Raw genomic sequence first — 24,763 nt, 5'->3', positions numbered from 1 at the left:
CCCAGCTAGACAGGCCTCCACAGCCCGACAGGCCTCCCCAACAAGACAGGCCTCCCCAGCTATACAGGCCTCCCCAGCTAGACAGGCCTCCCCAGCTAGACAGGCCTCCCCAACCAGACAGGCCTCCCCATCCAGACAGGCCTCCCCAGCTAGACAGGCCTCCCCAGCTAGACAGGCCTCTCAAGCTAGACAGGCCTCCCCAGCTAGACAGGCCTCCCCAACCAGACAGGCCTCCCCAGCTAGACAGGCCTCCCCAACCAGACAGGCCTCCCCAGCTAGACAGGCCTCTCCAGCTAGACAGGCCTCCCCAGCTAGACAGGCCTCTCCAGCTAGACAGGCCTCCCCAACCAGACAGGCCTCCCCAGCTAGACAGGCCTCCCCAGCTAGACAGGCCTCCCCAGCTAGACAGGCCTCCCCATCTAGACAGGCCTCCCCAGCTACATAGGCCTCCCCAGCTACATAGACCTCCCCAGCTAGACAGGCCTCCCCAACCAGACAGGCCTCCCCAACCAGACAGGCTTCCCCAGCTAGACAGGCCTCCCCAGCTAGACAGGCCTCCCCAGCTAGACAGGCCTCCCCAGCTAGACAGGCCTCCCCAGTCAGCCAGGCCTCCCCAGCTAGACAGGCCTCCCCAACCAGACAGGCATCCCCAGCTAGACAGGCCTCCCCAGCTAGACAGGCCTCCCCAGTTAGACCGGCCTCCCCAACCAGACAGGCCTCCCCAGCTAGACAGGCCTCCCCAGTTAGACCGGCCTCCCCAACCAGACAGGCCTCCCCAGCTAGACAGGCCTCCCCAGCTAGACAGGCCTCCACAGTCAGCCAGGCCTCCCCAACCAGACAGGCCTCCCCAGCTAGACAGGCCTCGCCAGCTAGACAGGCCTCCCCAGCCAGACAGGCCTCCCCATCTAGACAGGCCTCCCCAGCTAGACAGGCCTCCCCAGCTACATAGGCCTCCCCAGCTACATAGACCTCCCCAGCTAGACAGGCCTCCCCAACCAGACAGGCCTCCCCAACCAGACAGGCTTCCCCAGCTAGACAGGCCTCCCCAGCTACACAGGCCTCCCCAGCTAGACAGGCCTCCCCAGCTACACAGGCCTCCCCATCTAGACAGGCCTCCCCATCTAGACAGGCCTCCGCAAGAATACAGGCCTCCCCAGCTAGACAGGCCTCCCCAGCTAGACAGGCCTCCACAGCCCGACAGGCCTCCCCAACAAGACAGGCCTCCCCAGCTATACAGGCCTCCCCAGCTAGACAGGCCTCCCCAGCTAGACAGGCCTCCCCAACCAGACAGGCCTCCCCATCCAGACAGGCCTCCCCAGCTAGACAGGCCTCCCCAGCTAGACAGGCCTCTCAAGCTAGACAGGCCTCCCCAGCTAGACAGGCCTCTCAAGCTAGACAGGCCTCCCCAGCTAGACAGGCCTCCCCAACCAGACAGGCCTCCCCAGCTAGACAGGCCTCCCCAACCAGACAGGCCTCCCCAGCTAGACAGGCCTCTCCAGCTAGACAGGCCTCCCCAGCTAGACAGGCCTCTCCAGCTAGACAGGCCTCCCCAACCAGACAGGCCTCCCCAGCTAGACAGGCCTCCCCCAGCTAGACAGGCCTCCCCAGCTAGACAGGCCTCCCCATCTAGACAGGCCTCCCCAGCTACATAGGCCTCCCCAGCTACATAGACCTCCCCAGCTAGACAGGCCTCCCCAACCAGACAGGCCTCCCCAACCAGACAGGCTTCCCCAGCTAGACAGGCCTCCCCAGCTAGACAGGCCTCCCCAGCTAGACAGGCCTCTCCAGCTAGACAGGCCTCCCCAGCTAGACAGGCCTCCCCAACCAGACAGGCCTCCCCAGCTAGACAGGCCTCCCCAACCAGACAGGCCTCCCCAGCTAGACAGGCCTCTCCAGCTAGACAGGCCTCCCCAGCTAGACAGGCCTCTCCAGCTAGACAGGCCTCCCCAACCAGACAGGCCTCCCCAGCTAGACAGGCCTCCCCAGCTAGACAGGCCTCCCCAGCTAGACAGGCCTCCCCAGCTACATAGGCCTCCCCAGCTACATAGACCTCCCCAGCTAGACAGGCCTCCCCAACCAGACAGGCCTCCCCAACCAGACAGGCTTCCCCAGCTAGACAGGCCTCCCCAGCTACACAGGCCTCCCCAGCTAGACAGGCCTCCCCAGCTACACAGGCCTCCCCAGTCAGCCAGGCCTCCCCAGCTAGACAGGCCTCCCCAACCAGACAGGCCTCCCCAGCTAGACAGGCCTCCGCAAGAATACAGGCCTCCCCAGCTAGACAGGCCTCCCCAGCTAGACAGGCCTCCACAGCCCGACAGGCCTCCCCAACAAGACAGGCCTCCCCAGCTATACAGGCCTCCCCAGCTAGACAGGCCTCCCCAGCTAGACAGGCCTCCCCAACCAGACAGGCCTCCCCATCCAGACAGGCCTCCCCAGCTAGACAGGCCTCCCCAGCTAGACAGGCCTCTCAAGCTAGACAGGCCTCCCCAGCTAGACAGGCCTCTCAAGCTAGACAGGCCTCCCCAGCTAGACAGGCCTCCCCAACCAGACAGGCCTCCCCAGCTAGACAGGCCTCCCCAACCAGACAGGCCTCCCCAGCTAGACAGGCCTCTCCAGCTAGACAGGCCTCCCCAGCTAGACAGGCCTCTCCAGCTAGACAGGCCTCCCCAACCAGACAGGCCTCCCCAGCTAGACAGGCCTCCCCAGCTAGACAGGCCTCCCCATCTAGACAGGCCTCCCCAGCTACATAGGCCTCCCCAGCTACATAGACCTCCCCAGCTAGACAGGCCTCCCCAACCAGACAGGCCTCCCCAACCAGACAGGCTTCCCCAGCTAGACAGGCCTCCCCAGCTAGACAGGCCTCCCCAGCTAGACAGGCCTCTCCAGCTAGACAGGCCTCCCCAGCTAGACAGGCCTCCCCAACCAGACAGGCCTCCCCAGCTAGACAGGCCTCCCCAACCAGACAGGCCTCCCCAGCTAGACAGGCCTCTCCAGCTAGACAGGCCTCCCCAGCTAGACAGGCCTCTCCAGCTAGACAGGCCTCCCCAACCAGACAGGCCTCCCCAGCTAGACAGGCCTCCCCAGCTAGACAGGCCTCCCCAGCTAGACAGGCCTCCCCAGCTACATAGGCCTCCCCCAGCTACATAGACCTCCCCAGCTAGACAGGCCTCCCCAGCTAGACAGGCCTCCCCAACCAGACAGGCCTCCCCATCCAGACAGGCCTCCCCAGCTAGACAGGCCTCCCCAGCTAGACAGGCCTCTCCAAGCTAGACAGGCCTCCCCAGCTAGACAGGCCTCTCAAGCTAGACAGGCCTCCCCAGCTAGACAGGCCTCCCCAACCAGACAGGCCTCCCCAGCTAGACAGGCCTCCCCAACCAGACAGGCCTCCCCAGCTAGACAGGCCTCTCCAGCTAGACAGGCCTCCCCAGCTAGACAGGCCTCTCCAGCTAGACAGGCCTCCCCAACCAGACAGGCCTCCCCAGCTAGACAGGCCTCCCCAGCTAGACAGGCCTCCCCATCTAGACAGGCCTCCCCAGCTACATAGGCCTCCCCAGCTACATAGACCTCCCCAGCTAGACAGGCCTCCCCAACCAGACAGGCCTCCCCAACCAGACAGGCTTCCCCAGCTAGACAGGCCTCCCCAGCTAGACAGGCCTCCCCAGCTAGACAGGCCTCTCCAGCTAGACAGGCCTCCCCAGCTAGACAGGCCTCCCCAACCAGACAGGCCTCCCCAGCTAGACAGGCCTCCCCAACCAGACAGGCCTCCCCAGCTAGACAGGCCTCTCCAGCTAGACAGGCCTCCCCAGCTAGACAGGCCTCTCCAGCTAGACAGGCCTCCCCAACCAGACAGGCCTCCCCAGCTAGACAGGCCTCCCCAGCTAGACAGGCCTCCCCAGCTAGACAGGCCTCCCCAGCTACATAGGCCTCCCCAGCTACATAGACCTCCCCAGCTAGACAGGCCTCCCCAACCAGACAGGCCTCCCCAACCAGACAGGCTTCCCCAGCTAGACAGGCCTCCCCAGCTACACAGGCCTCCCCAGCTAGACAGGCCTCCCCAGCTACACAGGCCTCCCCAGTCAGCCAGGCCTCCCCAGCTAGACAGGCCTCCCCAACCAGACAGGCCTCCCCAGCTAGACAGGCCTCCCCAGTTAGACCGGCCTCCCCAACCAGACAGGCCTCCCCAGCTAGACAGGCCTCCCCAGCTAGACAGGCCTCCCCAGCTAGACAGGTCTCCCCAGCTACATAGGCCTCCCCCAGCTACATAGGCCTCCCCAGCTAGACTGGCCTCCCCAGCTAGACAGGCCTCCCCAGCTAGACAGGCCTCCCCAGCTAGACTGGCCTCGCCAGCTAGACTGGCCTCGCCAGCTAGACAGGCCTCCCCAGCTAGACACGCCTCCCCATCTAGACAGGCCTCCCCATCTAGACAGGCCTCCCCAGCTACATAGGCCTCCCCAGCTACATAGACCTCCCCAGCTAGACAGGCCTCCCCAGCTAGACAGGCCTCCCCAACCAGACAGGCCTCCCCAACCAGACAGGCCTCCCCAGCTAGACAGGCCTCCCCAGCTAGACAGGCCTCCCCAGCCAGCCAGGCCTCCCCAGCTAGACAGGCCTCCCCAGCTAGACAGGCCTCCCCAGCTACATAGGCCTCCCCAGCTAGACTGGCCTCCCCAGTTAGACTGGTCTCGCCAGCTAGACAGGCCTCCCCAGCTAGACAGGCCTCCCCATCTAGACAGGCCTCCCCATCTAGACAGGCCTCCCCAGCTACATAGGCCTCCCCAGCTACATAGACCTCCCCAGCTAGACAGGCCTCCCCAGCTAGACAGGCCTCCCCAACCAGACAGGCCTCCCCAACCAGACAGGCCTCCCCAGCTAGACAGGCCTCCCCAGCTAGACAGGCCTCCCCAACCAGACAGGCCTCCCCATCTAGACAGGCCTCCCCAGCTAGACAGGCCTCCCCAGCTAGACTGGCCTCCCCAACCAGACAGGCCTCCCCAACCAGACAGGCCTCCCCAGCTAGACAGGCCTCCCCAACCAGACAGGCCTCCCCAGCTAGACAGGCCTCCCCAAGAAGACAGGCCTCCCCAAGAAGACAGGCCTCCCCAGCCAGACAGGCCTCCCCAGCTAGACAGGCCTCCCCAGCCAGACAGGCCTCCCCAGCTAGACAGGCCTCCCCAAGAAGACAGGCCTCCCCAGCTAGACAGGCCTCCCCAGCTAGACAGGCCTCCACAGCCCGACAGGCCTCCCCAGCTATACAGGCCTCCCTAGCTAGACAGGCCTCCCCAGCTAGACAGGCCTCCCCAACCAGACAGGCCTCCCCAACCAGACAGGCCTCCCAAGCTAGACAGGCCTCCCCAGCTAGACAGGCCTCTCCAGCTAGACAGGCCTCTCCAGCTAGACAGGCCTCTCCAGCTAGACAGGCCTCTCCAGCTAGACAGGCCTCCCCATCCAGACAGGCCTCCCCATCTAGACAGGCCTCCCCATCTAGACAGGCCTCCGCAAGAACACAGGCCTCCCCAGCTAGACAGGCCTCCCCAGCTACACAGGCCTCCCCATCTAGACAGGCCTCCCCATCTAGACAGGCCTCCGCAAGAATACAGGCCTCCCCAGCTAGACAGGCCTCCCCAGCTAGACAGGCCTCCACAGCCCGACAGGCCTCCCCAACAAGACAGGCCTCCCCAGCTATACAGGCCTCCCCAGCTAGACAGGCCTCCCCAGCTAGACAGGCCTCCCCAACCAGACAGGCCTCCCCATCCAGACAGGCCTCCCCAGCTAGACAGGCCTCCCCAGCTAGACAGGCCTCTCAAGCTAGACAGGCCTCCCCAGCTAGACAGGCCTCCCCAACCAGACAGGCCTCCCCAGCTAGACAGGCCTCCCCAACCAGACAGGCCTCCCCAGCTAGACAGGCCTCTCCAGCTAGACAGGCCTCCCCAGCTAGACAGGCCTCTCCAGCTAGACAGGCCTCCCCAACCAGACAGGCCTCCCCAGCTAGACAGGCCTCCCCAGCTAGACAGGCCTCCCCAGCTAGACAGGCCTCCCCATCTAGACAGGCCTCCCCAGCTACATAGGCCTCCCCAGCTACATAGACCTCCCCAGCTAGACAGGCCTCCCCAACCAGACAGGCCTCCCCAACCAGACAGGCTTCCCCAGCTAGACAGGCCTCCCCAGCTAGACAGGCCTCCCCAGCTAGACAGGCCTCCCCAGCTAGACAGGCCTCCCCAGTCAGCCAGGCCTCCCCAGCTAGACAGGCCTCCCCAACCAGACAGGCATCCCCAGCTAGACAGGCCTCCCCAGCTAGACAGGCCTCCCCAGTTAGACCGGCCTCCCCAACCAGACAGGCCTCCCCAGCTAGACAGGCCTCCCCAGTTAGACCGGCCTCCCCAACCAGACAGGCCTCCCCAGCTAGACAGGCCTCCCCAGCTAGACAGGCCTCCACAGTCAGCCAGGCCTCCCCAACCAGACAGGCCTCCCCAGCTAGACAGGCCTCGCCAGCTAGACAGGCCTCCCCAGCCAGACAGGCCTCCCCATCTAGACAGGCCTCCCCAGCTAGACAGGCCTCCCCAGCTAGACAGGCCTCCCCAGCTAGACAGGCCTCCCCAGTCAGCCAGGCCTCCCCAGCTAGACAGGCCTCCCCAACCAGACAGGCCTCCCCAGCTAGACAGGCCTCCCCAGTTAGACCGGCCTCCCCAACCAGACAGGCCTCCCCAGCTAGACAGGCCTCCCCAGCTAGACAGGCCTCCCCAGCTAGACAGGCCTCCCCAGCTAGACAGGTCTCCCCAGCTACATAGGCCTCCCCAGCTACATAGGCCTCCCCAGCTAGACAGGCCTCCCCAGCTAGACTGGCCTCGCCAGCTAGACTGGCCTCGCCAGCTAGACAGGCCTCCCCAGCTAGACACGCCTCCCCATCTAGACAGGCCTCCCCATCTAGACAGGCCTCCCCAGCTACATAGGCCTCCCCAGCTACATAGACCTCCCCAGCTAGACAGGCCTCCCCAGCTAGACAGGCCTCCCCAACCAGACAGGCCTCCCCAACCAGACAGGCCTCCCCAGCTAGACAGGCCTCCCCAACTAGACAGGCCTCCCCAGCCAGCCAGGCCTCCCCAGCTAGACAGGCCTCCCCAGCTAGACAGGCCTCCCCAGCTACATAGGCCTCCCCAGCTAGACTGGCCTCCCCAGTTAGACTGGTCTCGCCAGCTAGACTGGCCTCGCCAGCTAGACAGGCCTCCCCAGCTAGACAGGCCTCCCCATCTAGACAGGCCTCCCCATCTAGACAGGCCTCCCCAGTATATAGGCCTCCCCAGCTACATAGACCTCCCCAGCTAGACAGGCCTCCCCAGCTAGACAGGCCTCCCCAACCAGACAGGCCTCCCCAACCAGACAGGCCTCCCCAGCTAGACAGGCCTCCCCAGCTAGACAGGCCTCCCCAACCAGACAGGCCTCCCCATCTAGACAGGCCTCCCCAGCTAGACAGGCCTCCCCAGCTAGACTGGCCTCCCCAACCAGACAGGCCTCCCCAACCAGACAGGCCTCCCCAGCTAGACAGGCCTCCCCAACCAGACAGGCCTCCCCAGCTAGACAGGCCTCCCCAAGAAGACAGGCCTCCCCAAGAAGACAGGCCTCCCCAGCCAGACAGGCCTCCCCAGCTAGACAGGCCTCCCCAGCCAGACAGGCCTCCCCAGCTAGACAGGCCTCCCCAAGAAGACAGGCCTCCCCAGCTAGACAGGCCTCCCCAGCTAGACAGGCCTCCACAGCCCGACAGGCCTCCCCAACAAGACAGGCCTCCCCAGCTATACAGGCCTCCCTAGCTAGACAGGCCTCCCCAGCTAGACAGGCCTCCCCAACCAGACAGGCCTCCCCAACCAGACAGGCCTCCCAAGCTAGACAGGCCTCCCCAGCTAGACAGGCCTCTCCAGCTAGACAGGCCTCTCCAGCTAGACAGGCCTCTCCAGCTAGACAGGCCTCTCCAGCTAGACAGGCCTCCCCATCCAGACAGGCCTCCCCATCTAGACAGGCCTCCCCATCTAGACAGGCCTCCGCAAGAATACAGGCCTCCCCAGCTATACTGGCCTCCCCAGCTAGACAGGCCTCCACAGCCCGACAGGCCTCCCCAACAAGACAGGCCTCCCCAGCTATACAGGCCTCCACAGCTAGACAGGCCTCCCCAGCTAGACAGGCCTCCCCAACCAGACGGGCCTCCCCATCCAGACAGGCCTCCCCAGCTAGACAGGCCTCCCCAGCTAGACAGGCCTCTCCAGCTAGACAGGCCTCTCCAGCTAGACAGGCCTCCCCAACCAGACAGGCCTCCCCAGCTAGACAGGCCTCCCCAACCAGACAGGCCTCCCCAGCTAGACAGGCCTCTCCAGCTAGACAGGCCTCCCCAGCTAGACAGGCCTCTCCAGCTAGACAGGCCTCCCCAACGAGACAGGCCTCCCCAGCTAGACAGGCCTCCCCAGCTAGACAGGCCTCCCCAGCTAGACAGGCCTCCCCATCTAGACAGGCCTCCCCAGCTACATAGGCCTCCCCAGCTAGACAGGCCTCCCCAGCTAGACAGGCCTCCCCAGCTAGACAGGCCTCCCCAGCTAGACAGGCCTCCCCAGCTACATAGGCCTCCCCAGCTACATAGGCCTCCCCAGCTAGACTGGCCTCCCCAGCTAGACAGGCCTCCCCAGCTAGACAGGCCTCCCCAGCTAGACTGGCCTCGCCAGCTAGACTGGCCTCGCCAGCTAGACAGTCCTCCCCAGCTAGACACGCCTCCCCATCTAGACAGGCCTCCCCATCTAGACAGGCCTCCCCAGCTACATAGGCCTCCCCAGCTACATAGACCTCCCCAGCTAGACATGCCTCCCCAGCTAGACAGGCCTCCCCAACCAGACAGGCCTCCCCAACCAGACAGGCCTCCCCAGCTAGACAGGCCTCCCCAGCTAGACAGGCCTCCCCAGCCAGCCAGGCCTCCCCAGCTAGACAGGCCTCCCCAACCAGACAGGCCTCCCCAGCTAGACAGGCCTCCCCAGCTACACAGGCCTCTCCAACCAGACAGGCCTCCCCATCTAGACAGGCCTCCCCAGCTAGACAGGCCTCCCCAGCTAGACAGGCCTCCCCAGCTAGACAGGCCTCCCCAGCTAGACTGGCCTCCCCAACCAGACAGGCCTCCCCAACCAGACAGGCCTCCCCAGCTAGACAGGCCTCCCCAACCAGACAGGCCTCCCCAGCTAGACAGGCCTCTCCAGCTAGACAGGCCTCCCCAAGAAGACAGGCCTCCCCAGCCAGACAGGCCTCCCCAGCTAGACAGGCCTCCCCAAGAAGACAGGCCTCCCCAACCAGACAGGCCTCCCCATCTAGACAGGCCTCCCCATCTAGACAGGCCTCCCCAAGAAGACAGGCCTCCCCAGCTAGACAGGCCTCCCCAGCTAGACAGGCCTCCACAGCCCGACAGGCCTCCCCAACAAGACAGGCCTCCCCAGCTAGACAGGCCTCCACAGCTAGACAGGCCTCCCCAGCTATACAGGCCTCCCCAGCTAGACAGGCCTCCCCAACCAGACAGGCCTCCCCAACCAGACAGGCCTCCCCAGCTAGACAGGCCTCTCCAGCTAGACAGGCCTCCCCATCCAGACAGGCCTCCCCATCTAGACAGGCCTCCCCATCTAGACAGGCCTCCGCAAGAATACAGGCCTCCCCAGCTATACAGGCCTCCACAGCTAGACAGGCCTCCCCAGCTAGACAGGCCTCCCCAGCTAGACAGGCCTCCCCAGCTAGACAGGCCTCTCCAGCTAGACAGGCCTCCCCAGCTAGACAGGCCTCCCCAACCAGACAGGCCTCCCCAGCTAGACAGGCCTCCCCAACCAGACAGGCCTCCCCAGCTAGACAGGCCTCTCCAGCTAGACAGGCCTCCCCAGCTAGACAGGCCTCTCCAGCTAGACAGGCCTCCCCAACCAGACAGGCCTCCCCAGCTAGACAGGCCTCCCCAGCTAGACAGGCCTCCCCAGCTAGACAGGCCTCCCCATCTAGACAGGCCTCCCCAGCTACATAGGCCTCCCCAGCTACATAGACCTCCCCAGCTAGACAGGCTTCCCCAGCTAGACAGGCCTCCCCAGCTAGACAGGCCTCCCCATCTAGACAGGCCTCCCCAGCTACACAGGCCTCCCCAGCTAGACAGGTCTCCCCAGCTAGACAGGCCTCCCCAACCAGACAGGCCTCCCCAGCTAGACAGGCCTCCCCAACCAGACAGGCCTCCCCAGCTAGACAGGTCCTCCCCAGCTAGACAGGCCTCCCCAGCTAGACAGGCCTCCCCAGCTAGACAGGCCTCCCCAGCTACATAGGCCTCCCCAGCTACATAGGCCTCCCCAGCTAGACTGGCCTCCCCAGCTAGACAGGCCTCCCCAGCTAGACAGGCCTCCCCAGCTAGACTGGCCTCGCCAGCTAGACTGGCCTCGCCAGCTAGACAGGCCTCCCCAGCTAGACAGGCCTCCCCATCTAGACAGGCCTCCCCAGCTAGACAGGCCTCCCCAGCTACATAGGCCTCCCCAGCTAGACTGGCCTCCCCAGCTAGACTGGTCTCGCCAGCTAGACTGGCCTCGCCAGCTAGACAGGCCTCCCCAGCTAGACAGGCCTCCCCATCTAGACAGGCCTCCCCATCTAGACAGGCCTCCCCAGCTATATAGGCCTCCCCAGCTACATAGACCTCCCCAGCTAGACAGGCCTCCCCAGCTAGACAGGCCTCTCCAGCTAGACAGGCCTCCCCAGCTAGACAGGCCTCCCCAACCAGACAGGCCTCCCCAGCTAGACAGGCCTCCCCAACCAGACAAGCCTCCCCAGCTAGACAGGCCTCTCCAGCTAGACAGGCCTCCCCAACCAGACAGGCCTCCCCAGCTAGACAGGCCTCCCCAGCTAGACAGGCCTCCCCAACCAGACAGGCCTCCCCAGCTAGACAGGCCTCCCCATCTAGACAGGCCTCCCCAGCCAGACAGGCCTCCCCATCTAGACAGGCCTCCCCAGCCAGACAGGCCTCCCCATCTAGACAGGCCTCCCCACCTAGACAGGCCTCCCCAGCTAGACAGGCCTCCCCAGCTAGACAGGCCTCCCCAACCAGACAGGCCTCCCCAACCAGACAGGCCTCCCCAGCTAGACAGGCCTCCCCAGCTAGACAGGCCTCCCCAACCAGACAGGCCTCCCCAGCTAGACAGGCCTCCCCAGCTAGACTGGCCTCCCCAGCTAGACTGGCCTCCCCAACCAGACAGGCCTCCCCAACCAGACAGGCCTCCCCAAACAGACAGGCCTCCCCAACCAGACAGGCCTCCCCAGCTAGACAGGCCTCCCCAGCTAGACAGGCCTCCCCAACCAGACAGGCCTCCCCAACCAGACAGGCCTCCCCAGCTAGACAGGCCTCCCCAGCTAGACAGGCCTCCCCAGCTAGACAGGCCTCCCCAGCTACATAGGCCTCCCCCAGCTACATAGGCCTCCCCAGCTAGACTGGCCTCCCCAGCTAGACAGGCCTCCCCAGCTAGACAGGCCTCCCCAGCTAGACTGGCCTCGCCAGCTAGACAGGCCTCCCCCATCTAGACAGGCCTCCCCATCTAGACAGGCCTCCCCAGCTACATAGGCCTCCCCAGCTACATAGACCTCCCCAGCTTGACAGGCCTCCCCAGCTAGACAGGCCTCCCCAACCAGACAGGCCTCCCCAGCTAGACAGGCCTCCCCAACTAGACAGGCCTCCCCAGCCAGCCAGGCCTCCCCAGCTAGACAGGCCTCCCCAGCTAGACAGGCCTCCCCAGCTACATAGGCCTCCCCAGCTAGACTGGCCTCCCCAGTTAGACTGGTCTCGCCAGCTAGACTGGCCTCGCCAGCTAGACAGGCCTCCCCAGCTAGACAGGCCTCCCCATCTAGACAGGCCTCCCCATCTAGACAGGCCTCCCCAGTATATAGGCCTCCCCAGCTACATAGACCTCCCCAGCTAGACAGGCCTCCCCAGCTAGACAGGCCTCCCCAACCAGACAGGCCTCCCCAACCAGACAGGCCTCCCCAGCTAGACAGGCCTCCCCAGCTAGACAGGCCTCCCCAACCAGACAGGCCTCCCCATCTAGACAGGCCTCCCCAGCTAGACAGGCCTCCCCAGCTAGACTGGCCTCCCCAACCAGACAGGCCTCCCCAACCAGACAGGCCTCCCCAGCTAGACAGGCCTCCCCAACCAGACAGGCCTCCCCAGCTAGACAGGCCTCCCCAAGAAGACAGGCCTCCCCAAGAAGACAGGCCTCCCCAGCCAGACAGGCCTCCCCAGCTAGACAGGCCTCCCCAGCCAGACAGGCCTCCCCAGCTAGACAGGCCTCCCCAAGAAGACAGGCCTCCCCAGCTAGACAGGCCTCCCCAGCTAGACAGGCCTCCACAGCCCGACAGGCCTCCCCAACAAGACAGGCCTCCCCAGCTATACAGGCCTCCCTAGCTAGACAGGCCTCCCCAGCTAGACAGGCCTCCCCAACCAGACAGGCCTCCCCAACCAGACAGGCCTCCCAAGCTAGACAGGCCTCCCCAGCTAGACAGGCCTCTCCAGCTAGACAGGCCTCTCCAGCTAGACAGGCCTCTCCAGCTAGACAGGCCTCTCCAGCTAGACAGGCCTCCCCATCCAGACAGGCCTCCCCATCTAGACAGGCCTCCCCATCTAGACAGGCCTCCGCAAGAATACAGGCCTCCCCCAGCTATACTGGCCTCCCCAGCTAGACAGGCCTCCACAGCCCGACAGGCCTCCCCAACAAGACAGGCCTCCCCAGCTATACAGGCCTCCACAGCTAGACAGGCCTCCCCAGCTAGACAGGCCTCCCCAACCAGACGGGCCTCCCCATCCAGACAGGCCTCCCCAGCTAGACAGGCCTCCCCAGCTAGACAGGCCTCTCCAGCTAGACAGGCCTCTCCAGCTAGACAGGCCTCCCCAACCAGACAGGCCTCCCCAGCTAGACAGGCCTCCCCAACCAGACAGGCCTCCCCAGCTAGACAGGCCTCTCCAGCTAGACAGGCCTCCCCAGCTAGACAGGCCTCTCCAGCTAGACAGGCCTCCCCAACGAGACAGGCCTCCCCAGCTAGACAGGCCTCCCCAGCTAGACAGGCCTCCCCAGCTAGACAGGCCTCCCCATCTAGACAGGCCTCCCCCAGCTACATAGGCCTCCCCAGCTAGACAGGCCTCCCCAGCTAGACAGGCCTCCCCAGCTAGACAGGCCTCCCCAGCTAGACAGGCCTCCCCAGCTACATAGGCCTCCCCAGCTACATAGGCCTCCCCAGCTAGACTGGCCTCCCCAGCTAGACAGGCCTCCCCAGCTAGACAGGCCTCCCCAGCTAGACTGGCCTCGCCAGCTAGACTGGCCTCGCCAGCTAGACAGTCCTCCCCAGCTAGACACGCCTCCCCATCTAGACAGGCCTCCCCATCTAGACAGGCCTCCCCAGCTACATAGGCCTCCCCAGCTACATAGACCTCCCCAGCTAGACATGCCTCCCCAGCTAGACAGGCCTCCCCAACCAGACAGGCCTCCCCAACCAGACAGGCCTCCCCAGCTAGACAGGCCTCCCCAGCTAGACAGGCCTCCCCAGCCAGCCAGGCCTCCCCAGCTAGACAGGCCTCCCCAACCAGACAGGCCTCCCCAGCTAGACAGGCCTCCCCAGCTACACAGGCCTCTCCAACCAGACAGGCCTCCCCATCTAGACAGGCCTCCCCAGCTAGACAGGCCTCCCCAGCTAGACAGGCCTCCCCAGCTAGACAGGCCTCCCCAGCTAGACTGGCCTCCCCAACCAGACAGGCCTCCCCAACCAGACAGGCCTCCCCAGCTAGACAGGCCTCCCCAACCAGACAGGCCTCCCCAGCTAGACAGGCCTCTCCAGCTAGACAGGCCTCCCCAAGAAGACAGGCCTCCCCAGCCAGACAGGCCTCCCCAGCTAGACAGGCCTCCCCAAGAAGACAGGCCTCCCCAACCAGACAGGCCTCCCCATCTAGACAGGCCTCCCCATCTAGACAGGCCTCCCCAAGAAGACAGGCCTCCCCAGCTAGACAGGCCTCCCCAGCTAGACAGGCCTCCACAGCCCGACAGGCCTCCCCAACAAGACAGGCCTCCCCAGCTAGACAGGCCTCCACAGCTAGACAGGCCTCCCCAGCTATACAGGCCTCCCCAGCTAGACAGGCCTCCCCAACCAGACAGGCCTCCCCAACCAGACAGGCCTCCCCAGCTAGACAGGCCTCTCCAGCTAGACAGGCCTCCCCATCCAGACAGGCCTCCCCATCTAGACAGGCCTCCCCATCTAGACAGGCCTCCGCAAGAATACAGGCCTCCCCAGCTATACAGGCCTCCACAGCTAGACAGGCCTCCCCAGCTAGACAGGCCTCCCCAGCTAGACAGGCCTCCCCAGCTAGACAGGCCTCTCCAGCTAGACAGGCCTCCCCAGCTAGACAGGCCTCCCCAACCAGACAGGCCTCCCCAGCTAGACAGGCCTCCCCAACCAGACAGGCCTCCCCAGCTAGACAGGCCTCTCCAGCTAGACAGGCCTCCCCAGCTAGACAGGCCTCTCCAGCTAGACAGGCCTCCCCAACCAGACAGGCCTCCCCAGCTAGACAGGCCTCCCCAGCTAGACAGGCCTCCCCAGCTAGACAGGCCTCCCCATCTAGACAGGCCTCCCCAGCTACATAGGCCTCCCCAGCTACATAGACCTCCCCAGCTAGACAGGCTTCCCCAGCTAGACAGGCCTCCCCAGCTAGACAGGCCTCCCCATCTAGACAGGCCTCCCCAGCTACACAGGCCTCCCCCAGCTAGACAGGTCTCCCCAGCTAGACAGGCCTCCCCAACCAGACAGGCCTCCCCAGCTAGACAGGCCTCCCCAACCAGACAGGCCTCCCCAGCTAGACAGGTCCTCCCCAGCTAGACAGGCCTCCCCAGCTAGACAGGCCTCCCCAGCTAGACAGGCCTCCCCAGCTACATAGGCCTCCCCAGCTACATAGGCCTCCCCAGCTAGACTGGCCTCCCCAGCTAGACAGGCCTCCCCAGCTAGACAGGCCTCCCCAGCTAGACTGGCCTCGCCAGCCAGACTGGCCTCGCCAGCCAGACAGGCCTCCCCAGCTAGACAGGCCTCCCCATCTAGACAGGCCTCCCCAGCTAGACAGGCCTCCCCAGCTACATAGGCCTCCCCAGCTAGACTGGCCTCCCCAGCTAGACTGGTCTCGCCAGCTAGACTGGCCTCGCCAGCTAGACAGGCCTCCCCAGCTAGACAGGCCTCCCCCATCTAGACAGGCCTCCCCATCTAGACAGGCCTCCCCAGCTATAGGCCTCCCCAGCTACATAGACCTCCCCAGCTAGACAGGCCTCCCCAGCTAGACAGGCCTCTCCAGCTAGACAGGCCTCCCCAGCTAGACAGGCCTCCCCCAACCAGACAGGCCTCCCCAGCTAGACAGGCCTCCCCAACCAGACAAGCCTCCCCAGCTAGACAGGCCTCTCCAGCTAGACAGGCCTCCCCAACCAGACAGGCCTCCCCAGCTAGACAGGCCTCCCCAGCTAGACAGGCCTCCCCAACCAGACAGGCCTCCCCAGCTAGACAGGCCTCCCCATCTAGACAGGCCTCCCCAGCCAGACAGGCCTCCCCATCTAGACAGGCCTCCCCAGCCAGACAGGCCTCCCCATCTAGACAGGCCTCCCCACCTAGACAGGCCTCCCCAGCTAGACAGGCCTCCCCAGCTAGACAGGCCTCCCCAACCAGACAGGCCTCCCCAACCAGACAGGCCTCCCCAGCTAGACAGGCCTCCCCAGCTAGACAGGCCTCCCCAACCAGACAGGCCTCCCCAGCTAGACAGGCCTCCCCAGCTAGACTGGCCTCCCCAGCTAGACTGGCCTCCCCAACCAGACAGGCCTCCCCAACCAGACAGGCCTCCCCAAACAGACAGGCCTCCCCAACCAGACAGGCCTCCCCAGCTAGACAGGCCTCCCCAGCTAGACAGGCCTCCCCAACCAGACAGGCCTCCCCAACCAGACAGGCCTCCCCAGCTAGACAGGCCTCCCCAGCTAGACAGGCCTCCCCAGCTAGACAGGCCTCCCCAGCTACATAGGCCTCCCCAGCTACATAGGCCTCCCCAGCTAGACTGGCCTCCCCAGCTAGACAGGCCTCCCCAGCTAGACAGGCCTCCCCAGCTAGACTGGCCTCGCCAGCTAGACAGGCCTCCCCATCTAGACAGGCCTCCCCATCTAGACAGGCCTCCCCAGCTACATAGGCCTCCCCAGCTACATAGACCTCCCCAGCTTGACAGGCCTCCCCAGCTAGACAGGCCTCCCCAACCAGACAGGCCTCCCCAGCTAGACAGGTCTCCCCAGCTAGACAGGCCTCCCCAGCCAGCCAGGCCTCCCCAGCTAGACAGGCCTCCCCATCTAGACAGGCCTCCCCAGCTAGACAGGCCTCCCCAGCTAGACAGGCCTCCCCAGCTACATAGGCCTCCCCAGCTACATAGGCCTCCCCAGCTACATAGGCCTCCCCAGCTAGACAGGCCTCCCCAGCCAGCCAGGCCTCCCCAGCTAGACAGGCCTCCCCAGCTAGACAGGCCTCCCCAGCTAGACAGGCCTCCCCAGCTAGACTGGCCTCCCCAACCAGACAGGCCTCCCCAACCAGACAGGCCTCCCCAGCTAGACAGGCCTCCCCAGCTACATAGGCCTCCCCAGCTAGACTGGCCTCCCCATCTAGACAGGCCTCCCCAGCTAGACAGGCCTCCCCAGCTAGACAGGCCTCCCCAGCTAGACAGGCCTCCCCAGCCAGCCAGGCCTCCCCAGCTAGACAGGCCTCCCCAGCTAGACAGGCCTCCCCAGCTAGACAGACCTCCCCAGCTAGACAGGCCTCCCCAGCTAGACAGGCCTCCCCAGCTACATAGGCCTCCCCAGCTACATAGGCCTCCCCAGCTAGACAGGCCTCCCCAGCTAGACTGGCCTCCCCAACCAGACAGGCCTCCCCAGCTAGACAGGCCTCCCCAGCTAGACTGGCCTCCCCAACCAGACAGGCCTCCCCAGCTAGACAGGCCTCCCCAGCTAGACAGGCCTCCCCAGCTAGACTGGTCTCGCCAGCTAGACTGGCCTCCCCAGCTAGACAGCCCTCCCCATCTAGACAGGCCTCCCCATCTAGACAGGCCTCCCCATCTAGACAGGCCTCCCCAGCTACATAGGCCTCCCCAGCTACATAGACCTCCCCAGCTAGACAGGCCTCCCCAGCTAGACAGGCCTCCCCAACCAGATGTGAGTTTCCATCGGGCTGCTCAAGTCCGCAACAGGTTCCATGACCATCCCAGATTTACTATTCTCTATCTCCCACCATATTCCCCATTTTCTCAACCCCATTGAGGAGTTGTTTTCAGCACGGCGGAAGCGCTGTGATCGCAAACCCCATGAACGTGTGGCCCTTCTCCAGGCAATGGAGGAGGCCTGTCAGGGGTGGATGAGTCATGCTAGAAGATATTTCTCCCTGCTCTCTGGCCAAGAAGGATATCGACTGTGATGTTGATGAAAATCTGTGGCCGGACCAAAACAGACATGACTGATTTTTGTTTTTCAATTGAGTCTTTTTTTTCCTTCTTGACTTATGATGTTGATTTGACTGTATTTTGACAGTTTCTTTATCTATTCTGTTCAATTGATCTAACGTACAGTGCAGTAGTACAAAATAGGCATATTTTTCTTCATTTGAATATGCAAATTATATTTACTTGTATGTTTGCATTTTTTTACAGTTTGTGTGCTTACAGTATGGCTGTTTGACATCTATTGAGTCATATTGAAATATAAAACTTACATTTGTGCATTTGTGTTCCTGTCTTGTTTAAGTTACACACACAAACAAAAATACAGTATAACAACAAAATCTTAGTCGTTAAACTGAAATAGTAGTGTTTTGAATATGTCACATTAGCGTGATCTCGTTTGTCGCTAAGTTAGATTAATTTGATGTGTAGGTGTGTCTCATTTGTACGCAGTTTCATTTTGAGCAGAAGAGTACATGATTTTGATTGCTGTGTTTCATTTTGCCAGTGTAACTGCTAAACTGCTTGCTGACTGTAAACTGTAATGCAGGATTGCAGATTGACATCTGTGGGGTTTTTTTTTGGGGGGAAATTACCAAACTGTTTTGGGATTTTTGTATTTATAGTTTAGAGAGCCTGAAATGTAGTTTCAGTGTGTTAACAACTGGTTAAAAACTGGAATCAGGCAGAAATCCTTTCCTTTAAAGTCTTTATTGCTTTTCAACAACGGTGATTTGTCTTGGTGTCGACCAAGAGTGTGTAACAACATCAACACACAGTAATCACGTCAGAAACCAAAAGAAGATAGGAGATGCTGTCACTCAACCTACAAAGTACAGGATAGCGCTAGCCTACCAATGTATTTTACCAACAATGTCAACCTGAATACATATAGACTAGATAATGATGAATAAGATGGCTATGTTGAATACATTAATGATGGATATATAGATTACATTATGAATTAGGATACAGGAGTTACAGTATGTGAGAAAGATTAGCTGTTCACAATAATAATAATAATAATATTACCAAAGTTAGAAAGTAGAGGACAGCGCTACCAATGTATTTCATCACACTTGTTTGAGCAGGAACCCATTGAAGATCGTGTGGTTTTCAGAGTCCCACACGTGAGTGTTAGCCATTAGGCGTATGAAGATCTGGTCCCCCACCTCCAGCTGTAGAGTGACTGCATTAGCCCCGTTGTCAGCTCCATCGCCGCTAGATTTGTGATCAGAGGAAGTGACCATCCTCTGTCCATTCTTGAACAAGGAAATGTATTTAACCTCATTTCCTCCGGCATGGTAGAAGAAATTGAAGTAGTAGACCCCCTGCGACAGGGGCAGCAAATACCCCTGTACTTGGATTGTAGGCACTGCCGATGTTAGTGATGACATTTTTGAAGATCAGGGTTGTGTCGTGGTGGATTGGCCCGATGTGCCCATTCCCGCCAAGGGCAGCCGAAAAGATCACCTTCATTCTCTCCTTATTTTTCAGTTCCTCAAGTTGATTCTCGTTAACTTTGAGCTGGGTTTCCATGACTCCCAGTTTTCCCACCGTGGTTCGCAGTTTCTCCTCCATGACACCAAAGTCTTTCAGCAGCTTGCACAAGTCAGGGTAGCATGAGCCTTCTGATGTCTGGCATTTTCTATCTTCACTTTCAGTCTTTTTGATCTCTTCTTGAGCCGCAGACAGACAGCAGCAGCAGCAGCAGCACAGGGAAACCAACAGAAACACAGCAGGATTCATTTCTCTCCGTATTCAGGAATCTGTGTCGATTCTGGAGTTTGATCTGCCTCTTTTTATATACAGCTACGATGTAGATCCTGTTTCAGACACTCCTTGTGTACATTCCATTTATTTCGCAATTCGTGTTGCGAAATGTGATAATTTTTTTTGGAACAGTGGTTCGTCTCCAGCACATGGAGTAGCCAATCGCCTAAGTAAGAGAACAATAAACCTTATTTAACATTTAACCTGTCTTCTCTTGAGATTAAAATATTTTGTTGCCAAATATGAATTTCCACAATTATGTTTGTTCTTCAAATTATGTATTTTATTAAAACAGAAAAATGCCTTAAAAATAAACTTGAAAATAATTTGTGTTTGTCCCGGCTGTCGAAAGGATCGGACCAAAGTGCAGCGTGGTTGTAGTTCCACATTTTATTAAATCCGTGAAACTTTGCAATGCATAAATAACAAAATTGACAAAACAACAAACTGTGACGCAGAGAGAAACAAACACTACTCAAAATATAATAACCCACCAAAACCCAGGAAGAAAAACCCCTACTTAAATATGAGCTCCAATCAGAGGTAACGAGGACCAGCTGCCTCCAATTGGAGATCAACCCAAACAACCCCAACATAGAAATAGAACAACTAGAACTTAAACATAGAAATAGAAAACATAGAAAACCCCAAAACACCCCCCTGTCACGCCCTCTAATATAGAAAATGACATCTTACTAGGGTAAGGACGTGACAGTATGTAAAGTTTCTAACTAATTGTGTGATGGGCACTTTTTTTCAAATGACAAAATGATATCTATTTCACACATATTTTCCCAGGAGGGAGTCAGGTCAGGGCTTACAGCGCTGAACAATACACCCTATGACAGCTTCTGGTGTATTGATGGGGGTGTACACCTATAGTACTGCTTTGTGGCATTTCTCCAAGGCTCTGTTTTATACTGACACTATGAGTTTGTGTGGGTGTTGATACGGTTGTCTTTGTTCGATCACGCCATTGGACGTGATCACAAATAGAACTGACTTCTATTTTAGCACTTGGCAACGCCGATGGCTAATTTGATGCGCGAGCAGTGTGGGTGCAATAATTGAGTAATATAGATTTCTAAATGTATTTTGCAACGCTCACGCATTTCGACGCGAGCGGTGTAGTCAGCCTGTTACAACAATCCTTTGGGCAAAACTGAAAGAACAGACCAGACGCAATGGCTTCAAGTGATTCCTCTCATCAACACGAATTCAATGATGGAGCATCTATTAGCTACATGGTGACATTCAGCCATACATGTTTCAACCTGAATATAGCCAGCTAGACAGGCATCCACAGCTATGCAGGCCTCTCCAGCTAGACAGGCCTCCCCATCCAGACAGCAGCAGGCCTCCCCATCTAGACAGGCCTCCCATCCAGGCCTCCAGAAGACAGGCCTCCCCAGCTACATAGACCTCCCCAACCAGACAGGCCTCCCCAGCTAGACAGGCCTCCCCAGCTAGACAGGCCTCCCCAGCTAGACAGGCCTCCCCAGCTAGACAGGCCTCCCCAGCCAGCCAGGCCTCCCCAGCTAGACAGGCCTCCCCAACCAGCCAGGCCTCCCCAGCTAGACAGGCCTCCCCAGCTACATAGGCCTCCCCAGCTACATAGGCCTCCCCAGCTAGACTGGCCTCCCCAGCTAGTCAGGCCTCCCCAGCTAGACAGGCCTCCCCAGCTAGACAGGCCTCCCCAACCTGACAGGCCTCCCCAGCTAGACAGGCCTCCCCAGCTAGACAGGCCTCCCCAACCTGACAGGCCTCCCCAGCTAGACAGGCCTCCCCAGCTACATAGGCCTCCCCAGCTACATAGGCCTCCCCAGCTAGACAGGCCTCCCCAGCTAGACAGGCCTCCCCAGCTAGACAGGCCTCCCCAGCCAGACAGGCCTCCCCATCTAGACAGGCCTCCCCAGCTAGACAGGCCTCCCCAGCTAGACTGGCCTCCCCAACCAGACAGGCCTCCCCAGCTAGACAGGCCTCCCCAGCTAGACAGGCCTCCCCAGCTAGACAGGCCTCCCCAACCAGACAGGCCTCCCCAACCAGACAGGCCTCCCCAGCTAGACAGGCCTCCCCAGCTAGACGGGCCTCCCCAGCTAGACTGGCCTCCCCATCTAGACAGGCCTCCCCACCTAGACAGGCCTCCCCAGCTACATAGGCCTCCCCAGCTACACAGACCTCCCCAGCTAGACAGGCCTCCCCAGCTAGACAGGCCTCCCCAACCAGACAGGCCTCCCCAACCAGACAGGCCTCCCCAGCTAGACAGGCCTCCCCAGCTAGACAGGCCTCCCCAACCAGACAGGCCTCCCCAGCTAGACAGGCCTCCCCAGCTAGACAGGCCTCCCCAACCAGACAGGCCTCCCCAGCTAGACAGGCCTCCCCAACCAGACAGGCCTCCCCAGCTAGACAGGCCTCCCCAGCTAGACTGGCCTCCCCAGCTAGACAGGCCTCCCCAACCAGACAGGCCTCCCCAGCTAGACAGGCCTCCCCAACCAGACAGGCCTCCCCATCTAGACAGGCCTCCCCAACCAGACAGGCCTCCCCAGCTAGACAGGCCTCCCCAACCAGACAGGCCTCCCCAGCTAGACAGGCCTCCCCAGCTAGACAGGCCTCCCCAGCTAGACAGGCCTCCCCCAGCTAGACAGGCCTCCCCAGCTAGACAGGCCTCCCCAGCTAGACAGGCCTCCCCAGCTAGACAGGCCTCCCCAACCAGACAGGCCTCCCCAGCTAGACAGGCCTCCCCAACCAGACAGGCCTCCCCATCTAGACAGGCCTCCCCAACCAGACAGGCCTCCCCAGCTAGACAGGCCTCCCCAACCAGACAGGCCTCCCCAGCTAGACAGGCCTCCCCAGCTAGACAGGCCTCCCCAGCTAGACTGGCCTCCCCAACCAGACAGGCCTCCCCAGCTAGACAGGCCTCCCCAGCTAGACAGGCCTCCCCAGCTAGACAGGCCTCCCCAGCTAGACAGGCCTCCCCAGCTAGACAGTCCTCCCCAGCTAGACAGGCCTCCCCAGCTAGACAGGCCTCCCCAGCTAGACAGGCCTCCCCAACCAGACAGGCCTCCCCAGCTAGACAGGCCTCCCCAGCTAGACAGGCCTCCCCAGCTAGACAGGCCTCCCCAACCAGATGTGAGTTTCCATCGGGCTGCTCAAGTCCGCAACAGGTTCCATGACCATCCCAGATTTACTATTCTCTATCTCCCACCATATTCCCCATTTTCTCAACCCCATTGAGGAGTTGTTTTCAGCACGGCGGAAGCGCTGTGATCGCAAACCCCATGAACGTGTGGCCCTTCTCCAGGCAATGCAGGAGGCCTGTCAGGGGTGGATGAGTCATGCTAGAAGATATTTCTCCCTGCTCTCTGGCCAAGAAGGATATCGACTGTGATGTTGATGAAAATCTGTGGCCGGACCAAAACAGACATGACTGATTTTTGTTTTTCAATTGAGTCTTTTTTTTCCTTCTTGACTTATGATGTTGATTTGACTGTATTTTGACAGTTTCTTTATCTATTCTGTTCAATTGATCTAACGTACAGTGCAGTAGTACAAAATAGGCATATTTTTCTTCATTTGAATATGCAAATTATATTTACTTGTATGTTTGCATTTTTTACAGTTTGTGTGCTTACAGTATGGCTGTTTGACATCTATTGAGTCATATTGAAATATAAAACTTACATTTGTGCATTTGTGTTCCTGTCTTGTTTAAGTTACACACACAAACAAAAATACAGTATAACAACAAAATCTTAGTCGTTAAACTGAAATAGTATTGTTTTGAATATGTCACATTAGCGTGATCTCGTTTGTCGCTAAGTTAGATTAATTTGATGTGTAGGTGTGTCTCATTTGTACGCAGTTTCATTTTGAGCAGAAGAGTACATGATTTTGATTGCTGTGTTTCATTTTGCCAGTGTAACTGCTAAACTGCTTGCTGACTGTAAACTGTAATGCAGGATTGCAGATTGACATCTGTGGGGTTTTTTGGGGGAAATTACCAAACTGTTTTGGGATTTTTGTATTTATAGTTTAGAGAGCCTGAAATGTAGTTTCAGTGTGTTAACAACTGGTTAAAAACTGGAATCAGGCAGAAATCCTTTCCTTTAAAGTCTTTATTGCTTTTCAACAACGGTGATTTGTCTTGGTGTCGACCAAGAGTGTGTAACAACATCAACACACAGTAATCACGTCAGAAACCAAAGAAGATAGGAGATGCTGTCACTCAACCTACAAAGTACAGGATAGCGCTAGCCTACCAATGTATTTTACCAACAATGTCAACCTGAATACATATAGACTAGATAATGATGAATAAGATGGCTATGTTGAATACATTAATGATGGATATATAGATTACATTATGAATTAGGATACAGGAGTTACAGTATGTGAGAAAGATTAGCTGTTCACAATAATAATAATAATAATATTACCAAAGTTAGAAAGTAGAGGACAGCGCTACCAATGTATTTCATCACACTTGTTTGAGCAGGAACCCATTGAAGATCGTGTGGTTTTCAGAGTCCCACACGTGAGTGTTAGCCATTAGGCGTATGAAGATCTGGTCCCCCACCTCCAGCTGTAGAGTGACTGCATTAGCCCCGTTGTCAGCTCCATCGCCGCTAGATTTGTGATCAGAGGAAGTGACCATCCTCTGTCCATTCTTGAACAAGGAAATGTATTTAACCTCATTTCCTCCGGCATGGTAGAAGAAATTGAAGTAGTAGACCCCTGCGACAGGGGCAGCAAATACCCCTGTACTTGGATTGTAGGCACTGCCGATGTTAGTGATGACATTTTTGAAGATCAGGGTTGTGTCGTGGTGGATTGGCCCGATGTGCCCATTCCCGCCAAGGGCAGCCGAAAAGATCACCTTCATTCTCTCCTTATTTTTCACTTCCTCAAGTTGATTCTCGTTAACTTTGAGCTGGGTTTCCATGACTCCCAGTTTTCCCACCGTGGTTCGCAGTTTCTCCTCCATGACACCAAAGTCTTTCAGCAGCTTGCACAAGTCAGGGTAGCATGAGCCTTCTGATGTCTGGCATTTTCTATCTTCACTTTCAGTCTTTTTGATCTCTTCTTGAGCCGCAGACAGACAGCAGCAGCAGCAGCAGCACAGGGAAACCAACAGAAACACAGCAGGATTCATTTCTCTCCGTATTCAGGAATCTGTGTCGATTCTGGAGTTTGATCTGCGTCTTTTTATATACAGCTACGATGTAGATCCTGTTTCAGACACTCCTTGTGTACATTCCATTTATTTCGCAATTCGTGTTGCGAAATGTGATAATTTTTTTGGGAACAGTGGTTCGTCTCCAGCACATGGAGTAGCCAATCGCCTAAGTAAGAGAACAATAAACCTTATTTAACATTTAACCTGTCTTCTCTTGAGATTAAAATATTTTGTTGCCAAATATGAATTTCCACAATTATGTTTGTTCTTCAAATTATGTATTTTATTAAAACAGAAAAATGCCT

The 24,763-nt window shown here is 59.3% G+C and overlaps 1 protein-coding gene and 1 pseudogene across 2 annotated transcripts; both read right to left on the bottom strand.

Moving 5' to 3' along the window:
* Nucleotides 1-18,201: 18,201 nt before the first annotated feature.
* LOC106598160 (complement C1q subcomponent subunit B-like) lies at nucleotides 18,202-19,357 on the bottom strand (annotated as a pseudogene). Its single transcript, XR_006762803.1, has one exon. The product of XR_006762803.1 is annotated as a complement C1q subcomponent subunit B-like (transcript).
* A 4,022-nt stretch (nucleotides 19,358-23,379) lies between these two features.
* Nucleotides 23,380-24,521, bottom strand: LOC106597563 (complement C1q subcomponent subunit B). Its single transcript, XM_014188732.2, has one exon. It carries the CDS (start codon nucleotides 24,432-24,434, stop codon nucleotides 23,760-23,762), a length of 675 nt encoding a protein of 224 aa, XP_014044207.2. The 5' UTR covers nucleotides 24,435-24,521; the 3' UTR covers nucleotides 23,380-23,759.
* Between the last annotated feature and the right edge of the window lie 242 nt (nucleotides 24,522-24,763).

This window comes from Salmo salar, unplaced genomic scaffold (assembly GCF_905237065.1).
Source record: "Salmo salar unplaced genomic scaffold, Ssal_v3.1, whole genome shotgun sequence".
Classification (NCBI taxonomy): domain Eukaryota; kingdom Metazoa; phylum Chordata; class Actinopteri; order Salmoniformes; family Salmonidae; genus Salmo; species Salmo salar.
This window is presented reverse-complemented; position numbering and strand designations above follow the sequence as displayed.

Coding starts and splice junctions, on each gene's coding strand:
- LOC106597563 (XM_014188732.2), bottom strand. CDS start 24,434: ATGAATCCTGCTGTGTTTCTGTTGGTTTCCCTGTGCTGCTGCTGCTGC.